Source organism: Hippocampus guttulatus, chromosome 5, assembly GCF_054856545.1.
Source record: "Hippocampus guttulatus isolate MCC_2025c chromosome 5, RoL_Hgut_1.0, whole genome shotgun sequence".
NCBI lineage: Eukaryota > Metazoa > Chordata > Actinopteri > Syngnathiformes > Syngnathidae > Hippocampus > Hippocampus guttulatus.
Window position 1 is genome coordinate 4,974,316 of NC_141265.1, and position 26,021 is coordinate 5,000,336.

The 26,021-nt window shown below is 40.7% G+C and overlaps 1 protein-coding gene across 1 annotated transcript in view; it reads left to right on the top strand.

Annotated features, from left to right (window-relative positions):
- Nucleotides 1–331: 331 nt before the first annotated feature.
- The window catches only part of LOC147204719 (uncharacterized), a 32,391-nt gene continuing 6,701 nt past the window's right edge, over nucleotides 332–26,021 (top strand). The window contains exons 1-5 of the mRNA XM_086111195.1: nucleotides 332–467; nucleotides 12,458–13,413; nucleotides 23,197–23,248; nucleotides 23,526–23,649; nucleotides 25,641–25,786. Coding sequence (XP_085967321.1) covers nucleotides 387–467; nucleotides 12,458–13,413; nucleotides 23,197–23,248; nucleotides 23,526–23,649; nucleotides 25,641–25,786 — 1,359 coding nt within the window. The 5' untranslated portion in view covers nucleotides 332–386. The remainder of the gene's footprint in view (nucleotides 468–12,457; nucleotides 13,414–23,196; nucleotides 23,249–23,525; nucleotides 23,650–25,640; nucleotides 25,787–26,021) is intronic.

The following is a 26,021-nucleotide window of genomic DNA, read 5'->3' on the forward strand; positions in this document are numbered from 1 at the left end:
ATTCACATGTAACTACTGTATGTTATTCATTGTAAAATAAAACAAAATAACATCCTACATCTCGAGAGCCCAGAAGTCAATTAGTTTCAGGTGCTGAAAACTGCAATGCATGATGGTCTCATAAAGAATGCTGCAAGAACACTACCTCTAGAATAACACACACTGTGTTGAGAGGAATACAATTAAACGTGTTTGAGCGTACTGTATTTCAAATTGTATCGTTAGAATGGATGTGGTCAGGGCATAATTTAGTAGTAGCGGGGTCTGGTGCTGTGTTGGCGTCATGAACGATGGAAGCGCGCTCCCGACACTTCAGGTGAATGAGAGGGAAGAGAAGCGGGACACGGTTCACTGTAGTCGCATTAAGTAGGGACAATTGGCGAAAAATGACTAGCATTTCGTTGCTTGGGGCGCATGTTTTCATGACTGTTTATCTGCTCTTCCTGATGGGATGCGTTGCACAGAAAGTAAGTATGGTTGCTGCATAACGTATTGTCAAGTTTGATCTCGTTGCCCAAGTTGAGTATCGTGCTCAGTGGCACCGAGAAGGCATTAACCTCGGTCGTAAATCGTTATATTTATATGCGCCTTGGCAGAATAACTAGTTTCAATCCACACAAAACAAATAGTATTAAAGGAAGCCCAGCGACATTAAAACTCTGCATACATACACTACACAAATCAGATCACTTGTCTCATTTAATTTGCAGTGCAGTTGGGTTTATCCGTTCTTTTAAAACATTGTATATCCAAAAGTATGGACTGTATGTACTTGCTTAGCCGCAAACGCTCGCCCATAAAGTAATATTCGTGTCGTCTGGAGTGCTTTTGTAACACTATTTTGAGGATCAGTGTGCGGGTGGTCATGAAGTTCACGTTGAATTGAGAAATTGCAGAGAAAAACACGTTTCTCATGAATTTGTTGGTTTATGTGGTGCATTTGAATGAACTTAAATGTTTGGTCTTCAAACTTGCGAGCCCAGCATTTTATGAGTACGCTTTAATTCCTTTCAAATTAGTGTCCAGCTTGGTTCGGAAGGAATTCGAATTCCATTGCACCATGCTGACTAAATCTTGCAAACTTTATAAATGCGTGTTTCTTATCAGCTCAGTAGCATGTGATTCTTGTTTTATTTTGCTGTTCTATATTTGAGCAGGAGAATCCAAAATTCAGATTGCTGAAACGAAACCTGCAATATGAACAGTTTAATATTTCGGACACCTTCGATTGAGATTAAAAAAAAAACCCCAACAAAATTTAGTGTTTGAAAAAGATTTCTCGCCGATCAACAAGTGTGTAAACAGCCAGGGTTTGTCTCCGTGTCACATTTGTCGCTCAATCACTTGTCATTTAAGATGACAGTGTTTGTTGGTTTGTAATGGAATGTTTAACTCTATTAGGTAAAAAGAAAGTGCAACTTGATAGTTGCTTGTGTCCTAAATATATCCCCCCGCCCCCTCTCAATTGCTCATTTTATTAATGTTCCTCCTTAATTGAGTTTAATATCAAATCTCGATTAGCTTAAGTATGCTCATAACCAGACTGTTTAAAGTTATGTATGGTTAATTTCCTTTTTTCTGTTTGGATGACAATTCATATTTTGTGCTGATTCCGAGTTTGCGGAAATGTGTGAATGACTACTCAAATTCAAAACTGTTCATTTTATTGTTTTAGACAAAGAACTGAATTATATTTTGGTGAGGATCTGGCTAAATTCGCTCAACTTGGAATTGTATTCACTCTTGTTTACTCTGTGAGAACACATTTTCAACCTACTCTTGATTTGTGTACTAAATACCTGAGTACATGAGTTTTAATGATGAGATGTAAACATATGGGGGCAGTGTAATTGGAAAAATGTTGTACAGTTTGCATCAAAATTGGGTCCGAATTAATTCTAGAGTATTTTGTTTTATGTGTTCGAGATTTTAATGTTTCCATGTTTCCTGGTGTCAACATGCCAAAAGATAAGCCTTGGCAGGGATCCTCAGTGGACTTCCATCTGTCAAGAGTCGTCCTTTCCGCTGCTGGACAATGGCGGCTCAGCAGCAGTTTTAGTTCCTGTATGCATAGGGTGCTCAGTATCTTTGCAATTATCTGCCTGAGGGGACATGCTAAATGATGGCTTTGTCCTCTGCTCCCCTTTTGTATTAAGTTGATTTTTGGAACAGCATAAACAAGCTCTGGGTTTATTCTATCCCCATCAGAAAGAAACAGTAGCCATTGTCATTTCATTTTATTTCAGGTATATGGACAGAGAGTGAATTCTGTTTTGCTGCTTGCAATGACTTTCAAAATGCTTGATTAGCTATTGAGAAAGTTATTCATCTCTGATTAAACTGAAATGTCGGACCCCTATGAACTTTGTTCTTGAATTAACTGACAGCAGTCTCTCACAGTTGAACATGAATGGCACGCTAAGATATCATCTCTCTTGAAGAAAAAAAAAAGATGGTTTGTAACATTATTTTCTCAGTGCATGATGAAGTGGTACTGCAAAAGCTATAGGACACTGAGTTGATAGCTTGTGTCATGAAGACAATAGTCGGAATTTAGTGCCAGAGTGTGTGTGTGTCTCTCTCTCTCTCTCTCTTTTTTTTTTTAAACCAGCCAGGTCATTGTGAGTGCATCATATAAATCTGTTTTGTGAATACAAGTTCAATGTTATATAGTGTTCCTATTGTCAGCAAATTTATTGACAAGGCCAAAGCCAAGCTTGAGTTGATGCTACTAACAAGTGTATCCAGAGTCTGATGGATTCCTCTTTGCCACAGAGCTTCATTGTTCCAAAACTATCAGACACATCAATGAGCCAAAGCGTTGTACTGGGTGACATGTTTCTTCATTACCATGAACACACATTCCCCAGCTTGCTCTCACCAAACTTCACATGCAAATATTCATTGGAGCATGAACTATCTTTTAATCAACGACTGAAATGTACCCCCAACGTTTGATATGATTCAAGCCCCACTTGAGAATTACGAGCTAGATGTGTTTGATTCCTCCCTCATAGATTAGCACCGAATGCAACCCTGGACATCTATAAGAGAGCAAGAAACTGACCAATATGTGGGAGGCTTGGGGGATATTTGTAAACATGCTCAACTATAAATAAAAGTTTGCAAGCTCCCCACCTGTCCTGTTGATGTTGGCAGTGTGTGTAGACCGATGCGGATTTGAATGATTTTGCCATGATATAATTCTAAGAATTAATTTAATTATCTAAATCCTGCATCTGCACCAAAGTGGTTCCTTCTTGGGCCTTTACTTCATTCCTTCATAAAGTTTTGTGGAAACCAGTTAAGTGTTTTATGGTTTTAGATTCATATTTTTAAGAAACAAAGGCAGGTGAAAACATATGTATCAATCTATCGATGTATCTACCCATCTATGTCGCTACGATGCAACAATAGTTATTGATGTAAGGTCTAATGATTAGATGTAAACCAATATATCGCTTTTTTGAAACGATACAATTTAATAGCGGAATAGGTGATTTGGATATGATATTTAGATGCGGCAACCAAGGTTTTAATGTAAACCAACCAATACTAATTAAAGGTAACTCCAAATAAAAACAATAGAATGCTGTTTCATTGGATGTTATTTTAAAACTCATCTTTCCTGATTCCAAAATGTCAAAAGACAACACTAATATTGGAAAAAGCCCCCCTCCCCCTAAATATTCTATTACAAACAATGTGAAACCGAACAAGACGAGATCGAGCGTGAGAGTGAGAGCGAGCGAGAGAGATCATTTCCACGGAAGCGGTATCTTCTTCTTCAAGCTTGGGGGTTCTAATCTGCACCCAGTATTGTATGTATCGTAATTCGCTGACTATCTTGGCGATTGGCGCTTCGCTCCATTGTTTGCATATGAGTGGTAATTCAGTTGTCATCTGGATGGTTGCCCTGTATGTCAATCAAGTAACGGGATTGACGATAGGCTGACATAGTAAATTCTGTGTATTTAGCACCGTTGTTTGAACGGCAGCGCCACCGCCGAGGCGATTTCGACGCTTGTCATGTGAAAGCCCGGGAGCCGCATTGAACCAGCCAAAGAGCCGCATGCGGCTCGTGAGCCGCGGGTTGGCCACCCCTGATCTAGATATAAATAGCTACAGTATAGATATCCAGCTAAATAGATATAGATATGTATGTATAATAATTGAGGATTTATTCTTAAGAGTTGAATAGAGATCTACAAAATGATTTGTGAGACCCATAGATCATTGTTTTGGGGTGTTATTGGTTTTATGGCTTTTTGAACTGATACCAGCTGGTCACCCCAGACTGGTCACCAGGCCTGCCTTTAGCCAAGAAATGCACATTTGCATCGTTTCACACAGTGTGCCCTTTAGAAATGTTTTTTTCTTTCAAAAAAAATGTTGCTATTATTGTTATTTTTTGGTGTAAATTTGAGTAAAATGTGGATGCCCTAAGCTACAGTAGAAATGCTGTCTATTTATATTTTAACATGTGCTCTTTCATATGGAGGACATAATAGGTAGAATAATGACATGTATGATGCTAATGCGGCCCGGTAGTCGAGTGGTTAGCACGTTGACTTCACAGTGCACAGGTACCAGGTTCAATTCCAGCCCCGGCCTTCCTGTGTGGCGTTTGCATGTTCTCCCCGGGCCTGCGTGGGTTTTCTCCGGGTCCTCCGGTTTCCTCCCACATTCCAAAAACTCAAAATTGTCCCTAGGTTTGAGTGTGGGCGTGAATGGTTGTTCGTTTCTGTGTGCCCTGCGATTGGCTGGCAACTGGTTCAGGGTGTCCCCCGCCTACTGCCCGAAGACAGCTGGGATAGGCTCCAGCACCCCCCGCGACCCTAGTGAGGATCAAGCGGTTCGGAAAATGAATGAATGAATGAATGAATGATGCTGTTGAGGCAATGTCCTAATGGCAGTGTACGAAAACAATATGGCTCTATTAATAGGTTTGTGTCCCAAACATGGATGGGAGAGCCTGCATCTGCCAACTCACTCACTCACTCACTCACTCACTCACTCACTCACTCACAGTATGTGTGGAAGGACCACAGCAGTAATCATTTCCAACCTTTTACCCAAAGGATAGGAGTAAGATCCAGTTATGGACAAAATGGACCTGTACATATGATGATGATCAAATTTGACTGCACTGAAAGACGCCTGTCATAATGCCCACAGTGATGAAAATGTGCTGAGTCAGCACCCAAGTGGACAATGAGGGCGACCCTGGAAATGCCATGGCTTAATTTGGTTATTTGTATACTCTGAGCTCGACGCGCATCCACTGACAGGAGCCCACCAGGAGAGGCATTGACATCACAGATGAATGTGTGTGCGTGTGTGTCTGTGTGTGTGTGTTTAAAAAAAGCAAGTTCGCGCTTACCCCAGAATTGATTGTAAGACTCTGGTCTCTTTTCTGTCAGCTCTGATATCAGCAGAGACGCACACAGAATGGCACTTTTGTACCCTCACTTCTCCAATTCACTGGAGCCATCAAATTTTTTTCTGAGAGTCGGATTTAGGATGAGGTAATAAGTTCAATATTTAAATGTACAAATATTCATCTTGTAAGTCTGGATTGCAGAAAAAAGGTTTTTGTCAAGCACAGTTAAAAACAGCATTTGACTAGTTTCAGTTAATTAAAAAATAATGAAAAAAAACTAACGTTTGATATTGGATAAGGGTCCAAATAACTGGTGTGCTGTGTTGTCCTGACCTAGACAATCACTGAAGAAGATATGTGTGATTGATGTACTGAATGGACTGCTGCTGCTGAAGCGCTAGCCTGTGAAGCAGTGCCACTTTTCTCCTCCACTAAACAGGCCTGGTGAGGATTCCTGCCCCCTTTGAGAGGCCCGCCAGCGTGTTTATGAGCTAGATGAGTGTGTGTGGTTTAGCAGAAGCCAGCTCATGTTGCAACGTTTTCACAGTGGTGTTGTCAGCTTGGGTGGTTAAAAAAAAAAAAAAATCCCTTTTGCAGCCAAACACTTAGACTGGTCAGATTGCAGACGTGTCGCTTAATCCTATTAAGGCAGAGGTCCTATACTGTATAGCTATAGTTTTCTTTGTCTTTAGAATTATACCAACACTTTTCGAATACCAGCTCCCAACAAACTTTTTTTTTTAAAGCATGTTTTAATTCGGACCAATAAATAAATCGTTTTATGAGCCTCATCATTTGTTTCTACTGCTTTCCACAGGTAATGATGTAAAATGAAAATGTAAAAACAATACCACTTGTCAAGTCCTGCACAACAGCGCCTCGTCTGAAGTTTCACTTTACAATCCAAGTCATTTCAGATAATTGTTTTCAGTCGATCCGCTTCTCGCCAGAGGAGCCCATCATTAACACTCCTGGGGCGCGATGACCTGTTGTATTCTTATGTAAACTTTCAGCTTGCCTTCGACTGATTTGCATCACTTCATTAAAATATTATCGCTCACCAAAATGGCACTGCGGCCCATTGTTGTGCCATGAGAAAAGGCTTCTTTGAATAATTAGCGGCCCGCCAGTGCAGCGGCCTGTGATGTAACAGAACTAAGATGTTTGGCATTATAAGAATGTCCCATTTTTAATGGACACTGTGGCACTCTGGGGCCCCTTCGTGTGTAGTCTACCATGCACCATCCCCATGCAGGGGACCTCCCAGCTGCCCTATCACGGTGGGGGAGACAATACATTCGCTTCACTTTAACACTTATTTGCATTTTTAAAGCTACACTTATTGAGCAACATATGCCAAGAATGAGAACGAAAAGATAATTCTAATAAATAACCCGAGATTTGTAGTTCTGCTTTAGAATAGAACCACTATACTCCTCCTCCTAAAACACTGTGAAAGGGTTCACCTCATTGCGCAACCTTGCTATACAGACTGCAAGCCCCAAATCGGCTTATAGTTCAATGCAACTGGCTTTTTGGGCATGGCTGCAAACATCATTACCAATGCAATAACAATGGAAATTCTGAATCAAAGTCAGTGTAACTTCGATTTAAAAATACATATGAATTGTTGCCCCCCCCCTAAACTATGGGCCCTTAAAGTTTCAGTTAATCTGGAGCCTTCAGGCTTTAAATATTGATTATAATTTCCCACTTGTCACTGTCCACTTCATAGTGAGTTGAAATTTTGTGACAAAACGAGTCTTAAAGCTCAGTGTTTCAGTGACAAATATATTTACCCCCCTTCACTCCATCCTCGCTTTCTGGGTTCTACATAGTCTCAGTTACTAAGTTACTCGGCTACAAGTTGGAGTGCTAGTGAGTGGGCAATGCAAGTGCAGCATGTCATGCTCTAATGCAATTGCCTCCAAAAGTTATTCACTGAGAAAACCTTCAATTAGTGGAGGAAGTTGATATTATTGCCACATTTTTCCCCATATGAACCTTCAGCATTGTTATAAAACATTTTATGCAAATATGTCATTTTTATTTGTTTGTTTTATTTATTCATGATCACCGTGACGTGCCCTATCACTTTTGTAGCATTTGGCTGAACATGAGAGGAGAGTCCGCTATGCACCTCACAATTTATCTTGTTACTTTTGTCAGCTGCATGTCGTATTAATGAAAGTCAGTGAGCCAGTTCCATTTGCATCTCACTGTCCATGACATTGCCTCAACTAGGTTAGGAATATGGCATGCTTTGGGTCATGAACTGCTTATTTCCTTCTTGACACTTTTCTTTTCCCATCATTCTCAAATTGGTTGGTTATCATAATCGTTGGTTTCATTTTTTCCAATGAACATGATGCTTTTCTGTGTGAATCTAGTCCAGATGTACAGGGTTTGATTCCAGCTCCAGCCTTTCTGTGTGGAGTTTGCATGTTCTCCCCGTGCCTTCGTGGGTTTTTTTTTGGGTACTTCGATTTCCTCCCACATTCCAAAAACATGCATGGCAGGTTAATGGAACACTCCAAATTGTCCCTTGGTGTGATTGTGAGTGCAAATGGTTGTTTGACCATGTCACCCCTACGATTGGATGGCAACCGGTTCAGGGTGTACCCCGCCTACTGCCCGAATAAGGTTGGGATAGGCTCCAGCAGACCTTTAATGAGGGTAACAGGATGGATGGATGGATGGATGCGTTGCAAGGGCAGCATTTTTAGCAGCATAGCCCAGACTTCCCTTTGTCCAGCCACTTTGTACAAGTCTTCGGTGACCCCACGACGTTCCTAGGCAAGCCAGGGGACATAGTCTCACCAGGAAAGCGTCCATGAGGCATCCTAACCATCTGGCTTCGTTCAATGTGGAGAAGCAGCTGCTCCCAGACTCGGCTGCTGTATATGAGATATTTTCTTTCGGTCACAACCCACGGCTCTTGTCGATAGTTGAGACTAGGAACTTAGATCGACCGGTAAATCGAGAGATTCACCTTTCAGCTGAGTTCCTTTTTCACCACGACAGACCAATACAGAGTCCGCATCACAGCAGTTGCTGCACTGATCCGCCTTTCGATCTCCTGATCCATCCTGCCCTCACTCATAAACAAGACCCCAAGATATTTGAACTCCTTCACTCTGGGCATGATCTCCTCTCTGACCCAGAGACACACTACAGGCTTTTCTGACTGAGGACCACAGTCTAAGCTTTTGAAGGTGCTGATGTTCATCCCAACAGCATCACACCTGGGTGCATACTGCTCCAGTGAGAGTTGGAGATTGCAACATCATCTGCTAAAGGCAGAGACACAATTCTGGGGCAACCAAATCAGGCCCCTTCAACGCCTCGGCTGCACCTAGAAATGAAAAGGTTATCAACAGAATCGTTGACAAAGGGCAGCCTTGGCAGAGTCCAACCGTCATTGGAAACGAATCCAACTCAATGTTGGCAAAAACTCTGACATGGACAGTCGATCATCATACAGCCCATATCAGGGTTTTTCAAACACCTTACTCCCAAAACACCCCCACAGAATTCTCCAAGGGACATGGTCAACCTTTTTCTCCAACTTCACAAAGACATCCCGAAGAGTCCGCAGATTCTGCTTTCTCCAAGAAAAATATCTGTCGAATTGAGGTGCTCTTCACAGTATTCTCCCCATCAGTGCACAAGTCCCGAGTCAAGATCAGCAGCACCCCATCTCCAGTATATACTGTGGCAATGATACACTGCTTCCCCATTCAGAGACATCAAATGGTGAAGTTCCTTGAAGCTGTCCAGAGGTTGTTTCCCAATGTCTCAACAAACTCTTCAAATGGCTGAAATTGTATTTTATTTTATTTCTTTGTCTCAGTGAACGCCAAAGCTGCATTCTGCTTGGCTAGCCAGTAGCTAACAGCTGGCTCTGTAATCGCATGAGGCCAAAATCTACTACTTCTTCAATCCACCAACGAGTTCAGAGATTACCGCCACAACATGCAAATGATGCAATGACCATGTTTCGGGCCACAGCTCTGATCCACAGTGTCAACAATAGAGGCGTGAAACACGGTCCACTCTGATTCACTCTCCCCCTCTTCACCCAGGACCGATGTTCCCTCTAATTTTTCTTGTGTCTGAGCATTCGCACACAATCCCAGAGTACAGTATTCCTTGTACTAGGGTTAGCAACTTCCACTGTAATCCAATGTTTTAAATTATCAGAAGCGGTCTGTGAGCCCTGCTTTGTCTGATCATCGAGGACCTGTTTTTTTGCATCTCAGCTCTCATTAAACTATGTAAGTACAGTAATCGCTCGTTTATCGTGGGGGATACATTCCAAAAAGAACCCGTGATTAATGAAACCCGTGAAGTAGTCATATACATTTTTTTTTTTTACAAATATGAGGTATACAATACGTATTGAATGAACAAAACAAAAAAACGAAATGTTTTCTGACAAACAACTGACAGTGTTTCGAAATACTGTACAGAATGTATCGTCGACATTGTGGGTTTTGTCATGGAGAAAATTTGGCAAGCTGTACAACGACAAGGAGTGGAGACTGTTGACATGAGTCTAAAGTCCCTTCGCCAATCAGGATGCAGAACACAATGTACTGTTAAAAAAAATGCATGGAAAAAAAATCTGTGCAAGATGAACCGTGATATAGGAGTTACTGTATGCCTACTGTTGTAGCTCTTCTGTGTATATACAGCAAGTTCACTCGAGGTATCGTTTTGTCAGGCATTTGGAATTGATTTAGGTTTGCAGCATCAATTAGCAACAAGCCGTCTCCCGCAAAGTACTGTACTGCCGAAGCCAAAGCGTGGCACACGAAAGGGAAAACTCCCACAAAGAAACAACACAAACTGAATGATGTCACATTCATTTACGGATAATAAATAGGGCCTGGTGGAAGGCAATCACGGAGTCAATCCTGCTTAACAGTGTCAAAGACACAGTGTCTGTTTACATTTTTTTCAGCGTTATGCCGTGTCGTTTTTTTTTTCCCCCTAAAATTTGGCTTGTCAAAATTAAATGGCAAATTTGAAGAGTGGCTATGCTACCAGTTTTTGAGATAAAATGCTTTTATTATTTCTGCCTCTATTTCTGGAGTCACTTTAAATATACCCCAAAGTAAGATTTGTCTTGGATGATTAGTTTTACCGATATTGAGGCTCAAAAATGGAAGTAACAAAGATGAAATTCTTCAAACTGAGAGGGTGCTTTGCCTCATTTTGACCCAGTGATTTCATATTTTATTTATTTATTTAATCCAGATATTGGTGGGATTTTTGTGGCTGTTTTTGGTAGTGCATGCCCAAACCTACTAGTAAACATCATAGCAGCATAGCAATTAAAAAAATACTCCGAAGACTTCTACTTCTATAGAGTTCAATCTTTATACTTCCTGGCCAATTGAAAAATGACGATGAGAAGCTTCTCATGGCATCAGCTGGGGTGAAATAATTTTTAATCGGAATACAAATAAATAAAAACCTAGGAAGTTTTTATGATTTGGGTTTAATCTGTATGCAAATACTGTCGTCCGCTTTGCAGTCACTTCAATCAACTCAATTTGCAATTTTAGTGTGTGTTCATATTCGTAGCTTTTTGACATAGTCTTGAATGAATTGTGAAAGAATGACTTAATTTCCCAAACTCCATTCATAACTTGAGATTTATGTGTGCTCCTATTGCCCTCTTTCTCACACCCCAATGCAAATCAGGTTCTCAAATTGGTCTAATATGCCTTAAACCCATTATAAATTGCATGTTGTTTTTTTTACCTTCTGGTATTGGGTTTGGCTTTGGCAATCTGGGTCATTCCCACGGACCGAAAGTGAGGCGAACACAAGAACTCATAACACAAGGTCTCCTACAAAGGTCTGATGTTTCTTTTTTTTCCCCTTGGCCCAGCCACACATCTGCCTCTGCTTAGGCCCCAGGTCCCCCTCCAGCCCCAACCACCTGTGAAGAATTACAGCCAGCATGCTCAAAAAAAGACCCTCCCTAGGGTCACCCAAGCAACCCACATGAGCAAAACACTTAATATAAAAGCAAAACAACAGAGTTGAATAGTTCAATTCCAAGCTGCTTTATATTTGGAAACTATTAGACTTCAATCAAGGGTATTATTCGATTATTTTATATATATATAAAAAATAAATAAAATCCTCGTCTCACCCCTCGGGTGGTGTCCGTCCCTCATTCAGCTCGGGTCCTCTACCAGAGGCCATATATATATAGAGGGTGGCCCAGTTGTTAGCGTGTCGACCTGGTCGATCCCGGCTCTGGCCTCCCTGTGTGGAGTTTGCATGTTCTCCCCGGGCCTGCGTGGGTTTTCTCCGGGTACTCCGGTTTCCTCCCACATTCCAAAAACATGCATGGCAGGCTGATTGAACACTCAAAATTGTCCCTAGGTGTGAGTGTGAGCGCGGATCGTTGTTCGTCTTTGTGTGCCCTGCGATTGGGTGGCAACTGGTTCAGGGTGTCCCTCGCCTACTTCCCAAAGACGGCTGGCTCCAGCACCCCACGCGACCCTTGTGAGGATTAAGCAGATCGGAAAATGAATATATGAAATGAATATATACTGTGTGTATATATATATATATATATATATATATATTCATTTTCTCTTGCTACATTAACCAAGTGCATATGATAATAAAGGTAACATCTCAAATCACTTGTTTCAGTCCTGGAGATTTGATTATTAACCGGTTATATATATATATATATATATATATAACTGTGGCTAATATTGGAAAGACATGGTGAAAGACCTTTGTTTGTATACATTAATAATCAAATCTCCAGGACTGAAACAAGTGATTTGAGATGTTACCTTTTTATCATATGCACTTGGTTAATGTAGCGAGAGAAAATGGCTTGCAATACAGTTAGAGATTAGCAAAAGACCTACCATTAAAAAAATGAATATTGGCATGTTTCAACCTAAAGGTTGAGTTTTAGTTTGCACAATATTCGCCACATTACTTCAAATGTTGTTATTGCTTAATGTACCTTTAGGCACCTCAGAACTAGCCAACATTAGGGAAGAGTTTTGATTCTCATCATTTATTTTGCAGGTATACTTTGAGTGCGGTGCCAAGGTGGATGTGGTGGATGCACAAGGACTGATTCTCTCTCCCGGCTTCCCATACAACTACTCTTCTGGGACCCACTGTGTTTGGCAGTTCTTTGTACCTGTGGATTATCAACTTATCCTTGAGATATTTGACTTTGATGTGTTTGAAAGCCATGAGTCTTCCGCACAGTACTCGGTGATTTCCAGTTATGATGAGGATAATGGAGAAGACGAGTTGACTTACTCCCCCAACAGTTTTTCAGCAGATGAGCCTTCATCAGAAAATATTGATGAGATCGATCAGAGGGATGCCCCAAAGATTCAGCGGTCCTCTCAAGACAGTGAGGTGGAGCCGGAGGTGGTACACCAACAGTCAGCAAAAGTCTCAAACTCAGCCAAAAGATCTATAGCTCGTTCCTCTGGCCGTACATCTCCACCGACCGCTTCTCTTCTCCTTCCTGGAGCCATGTTAAATTCAGATAAAGCTCTCAACACGGCCGCCTCTTCCCATCTTGGCATCGACATCAACTCTAGTTCCATTCCAAGCGTGACTATGGCAACCGCAGTTGCTTTGCCACAATCCGCTGAAACTGACACTACACCTGTGAGCCCTGAAACGCAGCAGTTGGGGCTTGACGCCTGTCCCCATGATGTTCTCTATATCTCGGATCTCATTACCTTTTCCTCAAGGTTCTGTGGATCAAACCGACCTCTGAGCAGCCAGTTGGTGTTTGGCTCTAGTCAGGAAATGGTGGAGGTAATCATGGAGCTCATCACGACCACGCATTGGGGCCGGGGCTTTGCCCTTCTCTTCCACTACAACAATCTGACCAAGTCAGGTGGCGAACGAAGAAGCTTTGTTTCTACATCTGCCAATGTAGACTCTGTACTGGCTGCTGTGAGTGGAGCTGCCTTCTTCGCTTTGATACTCACCAGTGTTCTCTGCGTCATATTCAGGTAATGTCTGGAAACATACCTTCTGTATGGAAGCACATTTAGAACACGTGATTCCTACATAAACCCCTTGCCTTTTTTTTTTTTGTCTTGTGAAGCCCGCTTTATCAGTAATATGATAAGTAATAAGGTCACATTTGAAACGTCCACTTCAAACCGAGACATATTACACGCCTCCCCTCTTACATGCACTTCCCATTGACAGAGAAGTGCAAATATGCCCAAACACTGCCTCCCAGTAACGAATTTTAAGACTCTGTGTATCTTTGGAATGGCACATGGAGTTATGGGATGTTAATGTCTTTCTGCTTGCCACATGTGCCAATACAGCTACCAGAGATGTGTTCCTCGAGCCGGTCCTTGGCCTCGAGGACCGGCTCGAGGACCGAGGGGCGGTCCTTGGTCCTCGGCCTTGGCCTCGGAGTCAAGTCCTTGGTCCTTGGCCTTGGCCTCGGGAGTCAAGTCCTTGGCCTTGGCCTTGGCCTCGGACGACCATGTTTAGTAAGGCGTTTTTAGCCGAAAAAAACAACCATGTATAGTAAGGCTTTTTTAGCCGAAAAAATACGACCATGTTTAGTAAGCCGTTTTTAGCCGGAAAAAAAACGACCATGGATAGTAAGGCGTTTGAACCCCAAAAAACGACCATATATAGTAGGGCATTTTTCAACGAAAAAAAACCATGTATATTAAGGCGTTTTTTGCCGGAAAAAAACGATCATGGTAGTAAGGCGTTTTAACCCAAAAAAACGACCATGTACAGTAAGGCATTTTTGGCCGAAAAAAAAACGACCATGTATAGTAAGGCGTTTTTAGCCGAAAAAAAATGACCACGTATCGTAAGGCGCTTTTAGCCGAAAAAAATGACCATGTATAGTAAGCTGTTTTTAGCCGAAAAAAACCACCATGCACAGCGGGGAGAGCTGGAAGAAGTAGCTAGGGAGAGGGAAGTCTGGGCTTCCCTGCTAAAGCTGTTGCCCCCGCGACCCGGCCCCGGATAAGCGGTAGATGATGGATGGATGGATGGATGGCACAGCAAGGCGTTTTAACCCGAAAAAAAACGACCATGTATAGTAAGGCGTTTTTAGCCGAAAAAAAACGACCATGTTTAGTAAGGCGTTTTTAGCCGAAAAAAACTACCATGTATATAGTCAGCCGTTTTTAGCCAAAACACATGACCATTTGTAGTAAGACGTTTTTAGCCGAAAAAAAATGACCATGTTTAGTAAGGCGTTTTTAGCCGGAAAAAGAACGACCATGTATAGTAAGGCGTTTTTCAATGAAAAAAAAACATGTATAGTCAGGCATTTTTAGACGAAAAAAAACCGACCATGTATAGTAAGGCGTTTTTAGCCGAAAAAAATGACCATGTATAGTAAGGCTTTTTTAGCCGAAAAAAACGACCATGTATAGTAAGCCGTTTTTAGCCCAAAAAAACGACCATGTATAGTAGGGCATTTTTAGCCCCCAAAAAACGACCATGTATAGTCAGGAATTTTTAGCGTCAAAAATGACCATGTGTAGTAAGGCGTTTTTAGCCGAAAAAAACCCGACCACGTATAGTCAGGCGTTTTTAGCCGAAAAAAATGACCATGTACAATAAGGCGTTTTTGGCCGAATTAAAAAAACCGACCATGTATAGTAAGGCGTTTTTAGCCGGAAAAAAACGACCATGTATAGTAAGGCGTTTTTAGCCAAAAAAACGACCATGTGTAGTAAGGTGTTTTTAGCCGAAAAAAACGACCATGTACAGTAAGGCGTTTTTGGCCGAAAACCCCCCGACCATGTATAGTAAGGCGTTTTTAGCCGAAAAAAACGACCATGTATAGTAAGGCATTTTTAGCCGAAAAAAAACGACCATGTATAAATAGTAAGGCATTTTTAGCCGAAAAAAAACGACCATGTATAGTAAGGCGTTTTTAGCCGAAAAAAACGACCATGTATAGTAAGGCGTTTTTAGCCGAAAAAAAAGACCATGTATAGTAAGGCGTTTTTAGCCGGAAAAAACGACCATGTACAGTAAGGCGTTTTTGGCCGAAAACCCCCCGACCATGTATAGTAAGGCGTTTTTAGCCGAAAAAAACGACCATGTATAGTAAGGCATTTTTAGCCGAAAAAAAACGACCATGTATAAATAGTAAGGCGTTTTTAGCCCAAAAAAGCGACCATGTATAGTAAGGCGTTTTTAGCCGAAAAAAACGACCATGTATATGTAGTCAGGCATTTTTAGCCCCCAAAAAACGACCATGTAAAGCACGGCGTTTTTAGCCGAAAAAAAAATAACCATGTATTGTAAGGCATTTTTAGCCCCAAAAAAAACGACCATGTATAGTAAGGCGTTTTTAGCCGAAAAAAACGACCATGTATAGCACGGCGTTTTTAGCCGAACAAAAATGACCATGTATAGTAAGGCGTTTTTAGCCCAAAAAAACGACCATATATAGTAAGGCGTTTTTAGCCCAAAAAAAACGACCATGTATACTACGGCGTTTTTAGCCCAAAAAAACGACCATGTACAGTAAGGCATTTTTAGCCCCCAAAAAACGACCATGCATAGTGAGGAATTTTTAGCGTCAAAAACGACCATGTATAGTAAGGCATTTTTGGCCGAAAAAAAACGACCATGTATAGTAAGGCATTTTTAGCCCCAAAAAAACGACCATGTTTAGTAAGGCGTTTTTAGCCGGAAAAAGAACGACCATGTATAGTAAGGCGTTTTTCAATGAAAAAAAAACATGTATAGTCAGGCATTTTTAGACGAAAAAAAACCGACCATGTATAGTAAGGCGTTTTTAGCCGAAAAAAATGACCATGTATAGTAAGGCTTTTTTAGCCGAAAAAAACGACCATGTATAGTAAGCCGTTTTTAGCCCAAAAAAACGACCATGTATAGTAAGGCATTTTTAGCCCCCAAAAAACGACCATGTATAGTCAGGAATTTTTAGCGTCAAAAATGACCATGTGTAGTAAGGCGTTTTTAGCCGAAAAAAACCCGACCACGTATAGTCAGGCGTTTTTAGCCGAAAAAAAATGACCATGTACAATAAGGCGTTTTTGGCCGAATTAAAAAAACCGACCATGTATAGTAAGGCGTTTTTAGCCGGAAAAAACGACCATGTATAGTAAGGCGTTTTTAGCCAAAAAAACGACCATGTGTAGTAAGGCGTTTTTAGCCGAAGAAAACGACCATGTATAGTCAGGCGTTTTTGGCCGGAAAAAAAAAACGACCATGGATAGTAAGGCGTTTTTCAAGGAAAAAAAAAAAAGTAGAGTAAGGTGTTTTTAGCCCAAAAAAACGACCATGTATAGTAAGGCATTTTTAGCCCCCAAAAAACGACCATGTATAGTCAGGAATTTTTAGCGTCAAAAATGACCATGTGTAGTAAGGCGTTTTTAGCCGAAAAAAATGACCATGTACAATAAGGCGTTTTTGGCCGAATTAAAAAAACCGACCATGTATAGTAAGGCGTTTTTAGCCGGAAAAAACGACCATGTATAGTAAGGCGTTTTTAGCCAAAAAAACGACCATGTGTAGTAAGGCGTTTTTAGCCGAAAAAAACGACCATGTATAGTCAGGCGTTTTTGGCCGAAAAAAAAACAACCATGGATAGTAAGGCGTTTTTCAAGGAAAAAAAAAAACAAGTAGAGTAAGGTGTTTTTAGCCGAAAAAAAACGACCATGTATAGTAAGGCATCTTGAGCCGAAAAAAATGACCATGTATAGTAAGGCGTTTTTAGGCGAAAAAAACGACCATGTTTAGTAAGGTGTTTTTTGCCGAAAAAAAAACGACCATGGATAGTAAGGCGTTTTAACCCAAAAAAAACGACCATGTATATATAGTACGGCGTTTTTAGACGAAAAAAATTACCATGTGTAGTAAGGTGTTTTGAGCCGAAAAAAACGACCATGAATAGTAAGGTGTTTTTAGACGAAAAAAACGACCATGTGTAGTAAGGTGTTTTGAGCCGAAAAAAACGACCATGAATAGTAAAGCGTTTTAACAAAAAAAAAAAACGACCATATATAGTAAGGTGTTTTTAGCCGAAAAAAACGACCATGTATAGTAAGGCGTTTGTAGCCGAAAAACCCCCCGACCATGTATAGTAAGGCGTTTTTAATTGAAAAAAAACGACCATGTATAGTAAGGCGTTTTGAGCCGAAAAAAAAGGACCACGTATAGTAAGGTGTTTTTAGCCGAAAAAAATGACCATGTATAGTAAGGCATTTTTAGCCCAAAAAAAACGACCATGTATATAGTAAGGCATTTTTGGCCGAAAAAAAAAACGACCATGTATCTTAAGGCATTTTTATCCTAAAAAAACGGTGCAAATGGTTTTCTTGATTGGTTGTCAGCCGGGTGAGGGTGCCCCCTCCCCTCTGCCGATGGCCCGAAGACAGCCGGGGGAGGCTCCAGCACACACCCCCGACCCCAACCCTTGTGAGTACAAGGGGATGAGAAAATGGATGGGAGGGTGGACGGACAGCACCCATGCCAGCAAGAAGAGAACACGCAAGAGCGACAGGCTGGAGCTGGATTTGAACCCTGGACCTCTGCGTTTGCACTCTAACGCACTAACCAGTGGGCCACGGAGCCAGCCCAGTGTCACACTCAAATGTATAAATGAAAGCATAAACCACTTTTTTAAAAAAAATAAAAAATAAAATAAAAGATCAACACAACACATTAAAAGTCATGATACTCTTAATTCTCTCTGTGTTGTCATTTCTTGCTCTTGTGCAGCTTTCTTGGCTTCGATCTTCTCCACCTGTTCCTGTCGGAGAAAGGGGATATGTCATCTGACCATCTCAATCACAACAGGACATTTCCTGAAATGGCATTTTTAGCCCCCAAAAAACGACCATGTATCATAAGGAATGTTTAGCGTCAAAAACGACCATTTATAGTCAGGCATTTTTGGCCTAAAAAAAAACGACCATGTATAGTAAGGCATTTTTAGCCCCAAAAAACGACCATGTATAGTAAGGCATTTTTGGCCGAAAACCCCCCCGACCATGTATGTAAAGGCGTTTTTAGCCCAAAAAAACGACCATGTATCATAAGGCGTTTTTAGCCCAAAAAAAGACCAAGCCGAATACATGGTCGTTTTTTTCGGCTAAAAACGCCTTACTATACCTGGTCGTTTTTTTTGGCTAAAAACGCCTTACTATATATACATGGTCGTTTTTTTTCGGCTAAAAACGCCGTGCTATACATGGTCGTTTTTTTGGGCTAAAAGCGCCTTACTATACATGTTCGTTTTTTTTCTGCCAAAAATGTCTTACTATACATGGTCGTTTTTTTTGGGGCTAAAAACGCCTTACTATACATGGTCGTTTTTTTTGGCTAAAAACGCCTTACTATACATGGCCGTTTTTTCCGGCTAAAAACGCCTAACTATACATGATCGTTTTTTTTTCGGCTAAAAACACCTTACTATACGTGGTCCTTTTTTTTCGGCTCAAAACGCCTTACTATACATGGTCGGGGTTTTTTTCGGCTACAAACGCCTTACTATACATGGTCGTTTTTTCGGCCAAAAACACCTTACTATACATGGTCGTTTTTTTTTTTTTTTGTTAAAACGCCTTACATTCATGGTCGTTTTTTTCGTCTAAAAACGCCTTACTATCCGTGGTCGTTTTTTTCGTCTAAAAACGCCTTACTATACATGGTTGTTTTTTTCGGGTTAAAAAGCCTTACTATACATGGTTGTTTTTTTCGGCTAAAAACGGCTTACTATACATGGTAATTTTTTTTTTTGGCTCAAGATGCCTTATACATGGTCGTTTTTTTCGGCTAAAAAAGCCTTACTATACATGGTTTTATTTTTTCGTTGAAAAACGCCTTACTTATACATGGTCGTTTTTTGGGGTTCAAACGCCTTACTCTCCATGGTCGTTTTTTTTCCGGCTAAAAACGCTTTACTAAACATGGTCGTATTTTTTCCGCTAAAAAAACCTTACTGTACATGGTCATTTTTTTCGGGTTAAAACGCCTTATTATACATGGTCGTTTTTTTTTCCGGCTAAAAACGCCTTACTAAACATGGTCGTTTTTTTTGGGCTGAAAACGCCTTACTACAAATGGTCATGTTTTTTGGCTAAAAACGGCTGACTATATACATGGTCGTTTTTTTTTCGGGTTAAAACGCCTTGCTATACATGGTCATTTTTTTCGGCTAAAAGCGCCTTACGATACGTGGTCCTTTTTTTTTCGACTAAAAACGCCTTACGATACGTGGTCCTTTTTTTTTTCGGCTAAAAATGCCTTACTGTACATGGTCGTTTTTTGGGGGCTAAAAATGCCTTACTATACATGGTCGTTTTATTTTGGGGCTAAAAATGCCTTACTATACATGGTCGTTTTTTTGGGGGCTAAAAATGCCTTACGATACATGGTCGTTTTTTTTCGGCCAAAAACGCCTTACTATACATGGTCGGTTTTTTCGGCTAAAAACGCCGTAGTATACATGGTCGTTTTTTTTGGGCTAAAAACGCCTTACTATACATGGTCGTTTTTTTGGGCTAAAAACGCCTTACTATACATGGCCGTTTTTTTGGGCTAAAAACGCTTTACTATACATGGTCGTTTTTTTTCGGCCAAAAATGCTATACATGGTCGTTTTTTTGGGCTAAAAACGCCGTAGTATACATGGTCGTTTTTTTTGGGCTAAAAACGCCTTACTATACATGGTCGTTTTTTTTCGGCTAAAAACGCCGTGCTATACATGGTTGTTTTTTTTGGCTAAAAGCGCCTTACTATACATGGTCGGTTTTTTTTCTGCCAAAAATCCCTTACTATACATGGTCGTTTTTTTGGGCTAAAAACGCTTTACTAAACATGGTCGTATTTTTTCCGCTAAAAAAACCTTACTGTACATGGTCATTTTTTTCGGGTTAAAACGCCTTATTATACATGGTCGTTTTTTTTTCGGCTAAAAACGCCTTACTAAACATGGTCGTTTTTTTTGGGCTGAAAACGCCTTACTACAAATGGTCATGTTTTTTGGCTAAAAACGGCTGACTATATACATGGTCGTTTTTTTTTTCGGGTTAAAACGCCTTGCTATACATGGTCATTTTTTTCGGCTAAAAGCGCCTTACGATACGTGGTCCTTTTTTTTTCGACTAAAAACGCCTTACGATACGTGGTCCTTTTTTTTTCGGCTAAAAATGCCTTCCTGTACATGGTCGTTTTTTGGGGGCTAAAAATGCCTTACTATACATGGTCGTTTTATTTTGGGGCTAAAAATGCCTTACTATACATGGTCGTTTTTTTGGGGGCTAAAAATGCCTTACGATACATGGTCGTTTTTTTCCGGCCAAAAACGCCTTACTATACATGGTCGGTTTTTTCGGCTAAAAACGCCGTAGTATACATGGTCGTTTTTTTTGGGCTAAAAACGCCTTACTATACATGGTCGTTTTTTTGGGCTAAAAACGCCTTACTATACATGGCCGTTTTTTTGGGCTAAAAACGCTTTACTATACATGGTCGTTTTTTTTCGGCCAAAAATGCTATACATGGTCGTTTTTTTGGGCTAAAAACGCCGTAGTATACATGGTCGTTTTTTTTGGGCTAAAAACGCCTTACTATACATGGTCGTTTTTTTGGGGCTAAAAACGCCTTACTATACATGGTCGTTTTTTTTCGGCTAAAAACGCCGTGCTATACATGGTTGTTTTTTTTGGCTAAAAGCGCCTTACTATACATGGTCGGTTTTTTTTCTGCCAAAAATCCCTTACTATACATGGTCGTTTTTTTGGGCTAAAAACGCCTTACTATACATGGTCGTTTTTTTTCCGGCCAAAAACGCCTTACTATACATGGTCGTTTTTTTCGGCTAAAAACGCCTTACTATACATGGTCGTTTTTTTCGGCTAAAAACGTCTTACTATACATGGTCATTTTTTTTCGGCTAAAAACGCCTTCCTATACATGGTCGTTTTTTTCGGCTAAAAATGCCTTAATATACATGGTCGTTTTTTGGGGGCTAAAAATGCCTTACTATACATGGTCGTTTTTTTCGGCTAAAACGCCTTACTATACATGGTGGGGTTTTTTTGGCCAAAAATGCCTTCCTATACATGGTCGTTTTTTTCTCGGCTAAAAACGTCTTCCTATACATGGTCGTTTTTTTCGGCTAAAAACGCCTTACTATACATGGTCGTTTTTTTCGGCCAAAAACGCCTTACTATACATGGTCGTTTCTTTCGGCTAAAAACGCCTTACTATACCTGGATGTGCTCCTCGGGACCACATCAATAGCTCACGAGCTTGTTTGACAAATAGCTCACCAGGGATGGACAATTGTGATTTCCTGGGAACATTGTAGAGGTAATAATTTGAAAATGTAAACATTTGCAGAGATTGATAGAAATAAGGTGTTTCATATTGATATTTATCTATTTTCTACCCAATTAAGTCATCCTTGATCTTGTGTGAGAACTCATTAACATGACCAATTACATAGACTAGAAGAATGTCATTGATTTTGAATAACAACATGATGACAGATAACCTGAGGAAATGTATCAAACTGGTAACCCGTCGCAATAATCGGCAGGTTGGTGACCCCCACCAAAGATCATTCAGAAGCTTCAGAACGGCATTCCTAAACAGCCAATAGGTCTCAGATTTTTTGGAGACGTTTCAACAATGGTTAAACGAGCAGAAAAGTTTCTCCACTGTCTCTCATTTTGCCTGCCATACATTGGTGATTGGTAACACCTGTGTTTCAGATGTACTTTTTATCCATCGATTCTCCGTAACACGTTTCCTCACAACAGTTGCGGGGGTGCTGGAGCTTATCCTAGTTGACTTTGGGTGAGAGGCGGCGTACACCCTGAACTGGTCGACAGCCAATCGCAGATGTGCTATTTGAAGACACAAAATTAGCCATTGCAAATTGTGTCAAGTTCTATAAATTACATTGCTTCTGCGGTATTAAGAAATTACGCTCCTTCCGCAACAAGCAAAACTAATCAGCTTCCACATTTGTTTACATGCAGAATCAGGTTTGAACCCGTTTTGAGTACATCAAGGGTATAGTGTTAAATCTGTCACGTAACTCCTCAGGCTCCAATTTTTTTTTTTTATGACGAGGAAATTGAAAGCACATGTCCAATAAAATGCAACCGCGATTAACAGTAACAGCCAGAGTTATTTGAAAGCCAGGAAATGCATGATCATGAAACTTTAAGCCCATGAGCAGCCTCAATGGCAGCTTTTTCCTCTTGAAGTGCTCCTTATTATTTTGAACGACTTCCCACAAATCAGTAAAACATGATGAGAGAGGCCAGGTCTTGAATGCTGGAAAGCAGTGCTGAGATTACATCTCAGGGTCCCCTATGGTTAAAACAAAAAAAAAAAAAAAAAAAACAAAGCAGCCAAAGGTGGGAGAGAGTCACAGCATGCATTCCCGTCAGTTGGCTGGTGTTTGGTAATGGGCTCAGTCAGCTGTAAGAGCAATTTTTAATAAGTGGGTTCTTGTTCAAATATTTCAGCATGCTTCATTGGCTCATTTGGAGTTAAGAAAGGGATGGAAATATAACTGAAAATGGGTGAATAGATGAACAGTCCTGTTTACAGCGTTATCGAAAATAGCACATCAAGCTAGTGGTTGCCATAGTTGTCACCTACTGGAAATGTAATATGTTAGACATACTGTATTTGCTGTTAACACTATAACAACAACAAAAAGTGGTGTAGGGAATCTCATTTTCCCATATTCTTCACGGAAACACCCAAATACACATGAGAAATGTATTTGTTTATTTATTTTACAGACCCAAACTGTGTCTGAAAAGAGAGAGCTTCTGCGCATCCACCAGCCCTGAGGTACAAATACACTAGTACACTGTTTTCTGTTGCTTCCTTGCTTTAACAGGGTCTGTTCAACTTAACTACAACAATACTGAATATGTCAGAAAAAGAAAACTGGGTTGTCAGACAAGACTTTTACTCGGTAAAACACACAGTGAATATTCAAAACCAAAACAGGCACTCTAGAAGGGTCATTATACTGTATGTTGTGTTGAGCAACTCGCCACATAAAAGAAAGCATTGCTGGTGTCTGGTTTGGGGTTTAAACTTGACTTGTCGTGTTGTGCTGCAGGTGCCAGAGGCAGTTCAGAACATGAGGGTGGAGGTAAGTGAGCTCCAACCGATGGCTGAGAGTCAGACCAACCAGGAGGTTATCAGGGATCAGGAAAACAACAAGTACAGTCCACCACACACAGGTGAGAAGACCCAACAGCTTCAGACTTCAGACTCGCACATTCCAAAACCATGGACGTTAACTCATTCACTCCCAAAGACGTTTTTAAACGTCTTTTCAGACTTGGTCTAGAATTGGCTGGTGCTGAATGAGTTAAGCATGCATGTTAACTGAAGACTAAATTGTCAATGGGTGTCAGTCTGACAGTCTGAATGGTGGTGGTTGTTTTGTTTTTGTTTTTTAATATGTGTCCTGGGTGCACTCTGCCTCTCGCTCAAATGTCAGCTGGGAATTGGCTCTACAGCGACCCTAATGGGGGCAAGCGCTATAGAGAATGGATGGATGAATGGATGGATGGAGGACACTGAAGAAATTCCCGGTCAATTTTGAGCTATTCTGAGCCATAAAACGCGCGTGCAAATGCGCTGCAAACAGCTGAATGCTGCAACCACAAATATGCTGCTGCTGGAAAAAACAAAAGACAAACTCAGACATGCAAACTAAAAAAACACACAGAAGAACTGCAAAATAAAAATGCTGCAAGTAAGAAAAAATGTCTGTTGCAAGTTCATGACACGAAACGGAAGTCTGCCAGGCCACTAGGGGGCACAACGGGACCTGTCTTGTGAGGCAAGATCCTGCCCGTTTTCTTGTCTCACGTGAACTTTTCTATCACCACTGTCTATCTGTAATTGTACTTACTGTATGTCTTGTGTTAATAAGATATCGTGCAAGCTTTTTTACAAACAAAAACGTTCAAAGCATGTAAGTATGCTACTTAGTTAAGACAGTCAAAGACAACATGCAGTCAAACGTAGTTTTTATTTTCTCCAGAAGATGGCCAATTACAGCAGCTACTAATCAGGCAATCCCGCTCAGGTCTTTCCAGAGGTTCTGGTCTCACATTGTGGTTCTTGAATTCTCAGTCTGTGCGTTCATCTTTCCATTTGGTAGAGTTCCTCAGCTTTCATTTCCCAATTAAATTTAAAGGCTTTCCTCATACTGTATCCTGTATGGGGATGAAATAAAATTAGGGTTTTTGAAATACTTTTGTATCCAGACAATTATTCAAACATTTCCAGCACCTTCAAAAACACATTTGGTAAATTGAAACAAAATCATATGTCACCGGTGTTGTGAGTGTGTGTGTGTGTGTGTGTGTGGGTGGGGGTACTTTGAAGGTAATAAGTAAAACAAGGGAATTTTGGTTACATTTTTTGCTGCATTTTTGAGGGACAATATTTCAATTTTTATGTACAGTATATATGTTCAATATTTTTTTTCATTTATATAAACAGAGTGTCTTTGTGTCCTCCTTGCTTCTGCTGGTCCCCTATTAATATCATTGGCTCCCGTGAACCGTACCAAGTATTACCTTCACTGGTCCAAGGGGGGAACTGTTGGTCTATGCGAGGGGTGCCTCATAGTTATTCAAAGCTAATTAGGGGTGTAACCCTGGTTACATATGCACATTATTTGTCCTTATTAACAATGTCATTTTTGTCATAAGTCTCGTTAGGAAGTGTGCGGTACGATGTGGCCCTTCAGTAGTGGTGATGAAAATTTGTGCCCCCCCCCCCCCCATCGTTTTATTTGCTCAAACCTGCCCTACACCGTTGAGCAACTGAAGTTGCACATCAGGCGAGAATGGCAATAAAATTCCACCGATAAAGCTCCAACCATTAGTGAGCTCCATTCTCAAATGTTTATTGAGTGTTAAAAGGAAATGCGATGTAACAGAGTGTTCAACTTGCCCTTGTCTCATCTCTTTGGTAACGTGTTGCAGGCATCAAATTGAATGAATGAGTGAATTATTGCAACCAAAAAAAAAAAAAAAGCATAAATTTGAACATTAAATATCTTGTTTTTGTTGTGTATTTGATTGAAAGTAGGTTGAAAAGGTTTTGAAAAGGATGAAAAAAAAATCTAAAGTGTGTCTTCCTGTACCTAGAGAATGCTTTCTTAGTACATGCTGGATTACATTTTACCATTTTTTATGAACTCTTTCCTCAGTGAGTGCTGTTGGTGACAAGTCCCAGAATACGGAATTGGACCTTTCCTCCAATGGTTTGGCGGAGCTTGATTTCGGTCCAGATGAGGTGTTCATCATATCGTCAGCCCCGAGCCCAAAAAGGCCATCCTTCTTGCAAGACAGCTATGTATGCCAGAGCATCTAAAATCTAAACAAATTAATCGATTGGTTATTGGTTCCAGCCTAGGCTTTCAATTACTTATCTCAGATGAAATGAATCTCCATGCATTTAATACTGCTGATTCTGTTAAGGGTTGCGGGTAAGGGGGATCCAACTCACCTTGGTCCAGAGGCAGCATGTACACTGGACTAATTCCCAGTCAATTAAAGGGTATATACAGACAAAATCCCATTGAAACAGA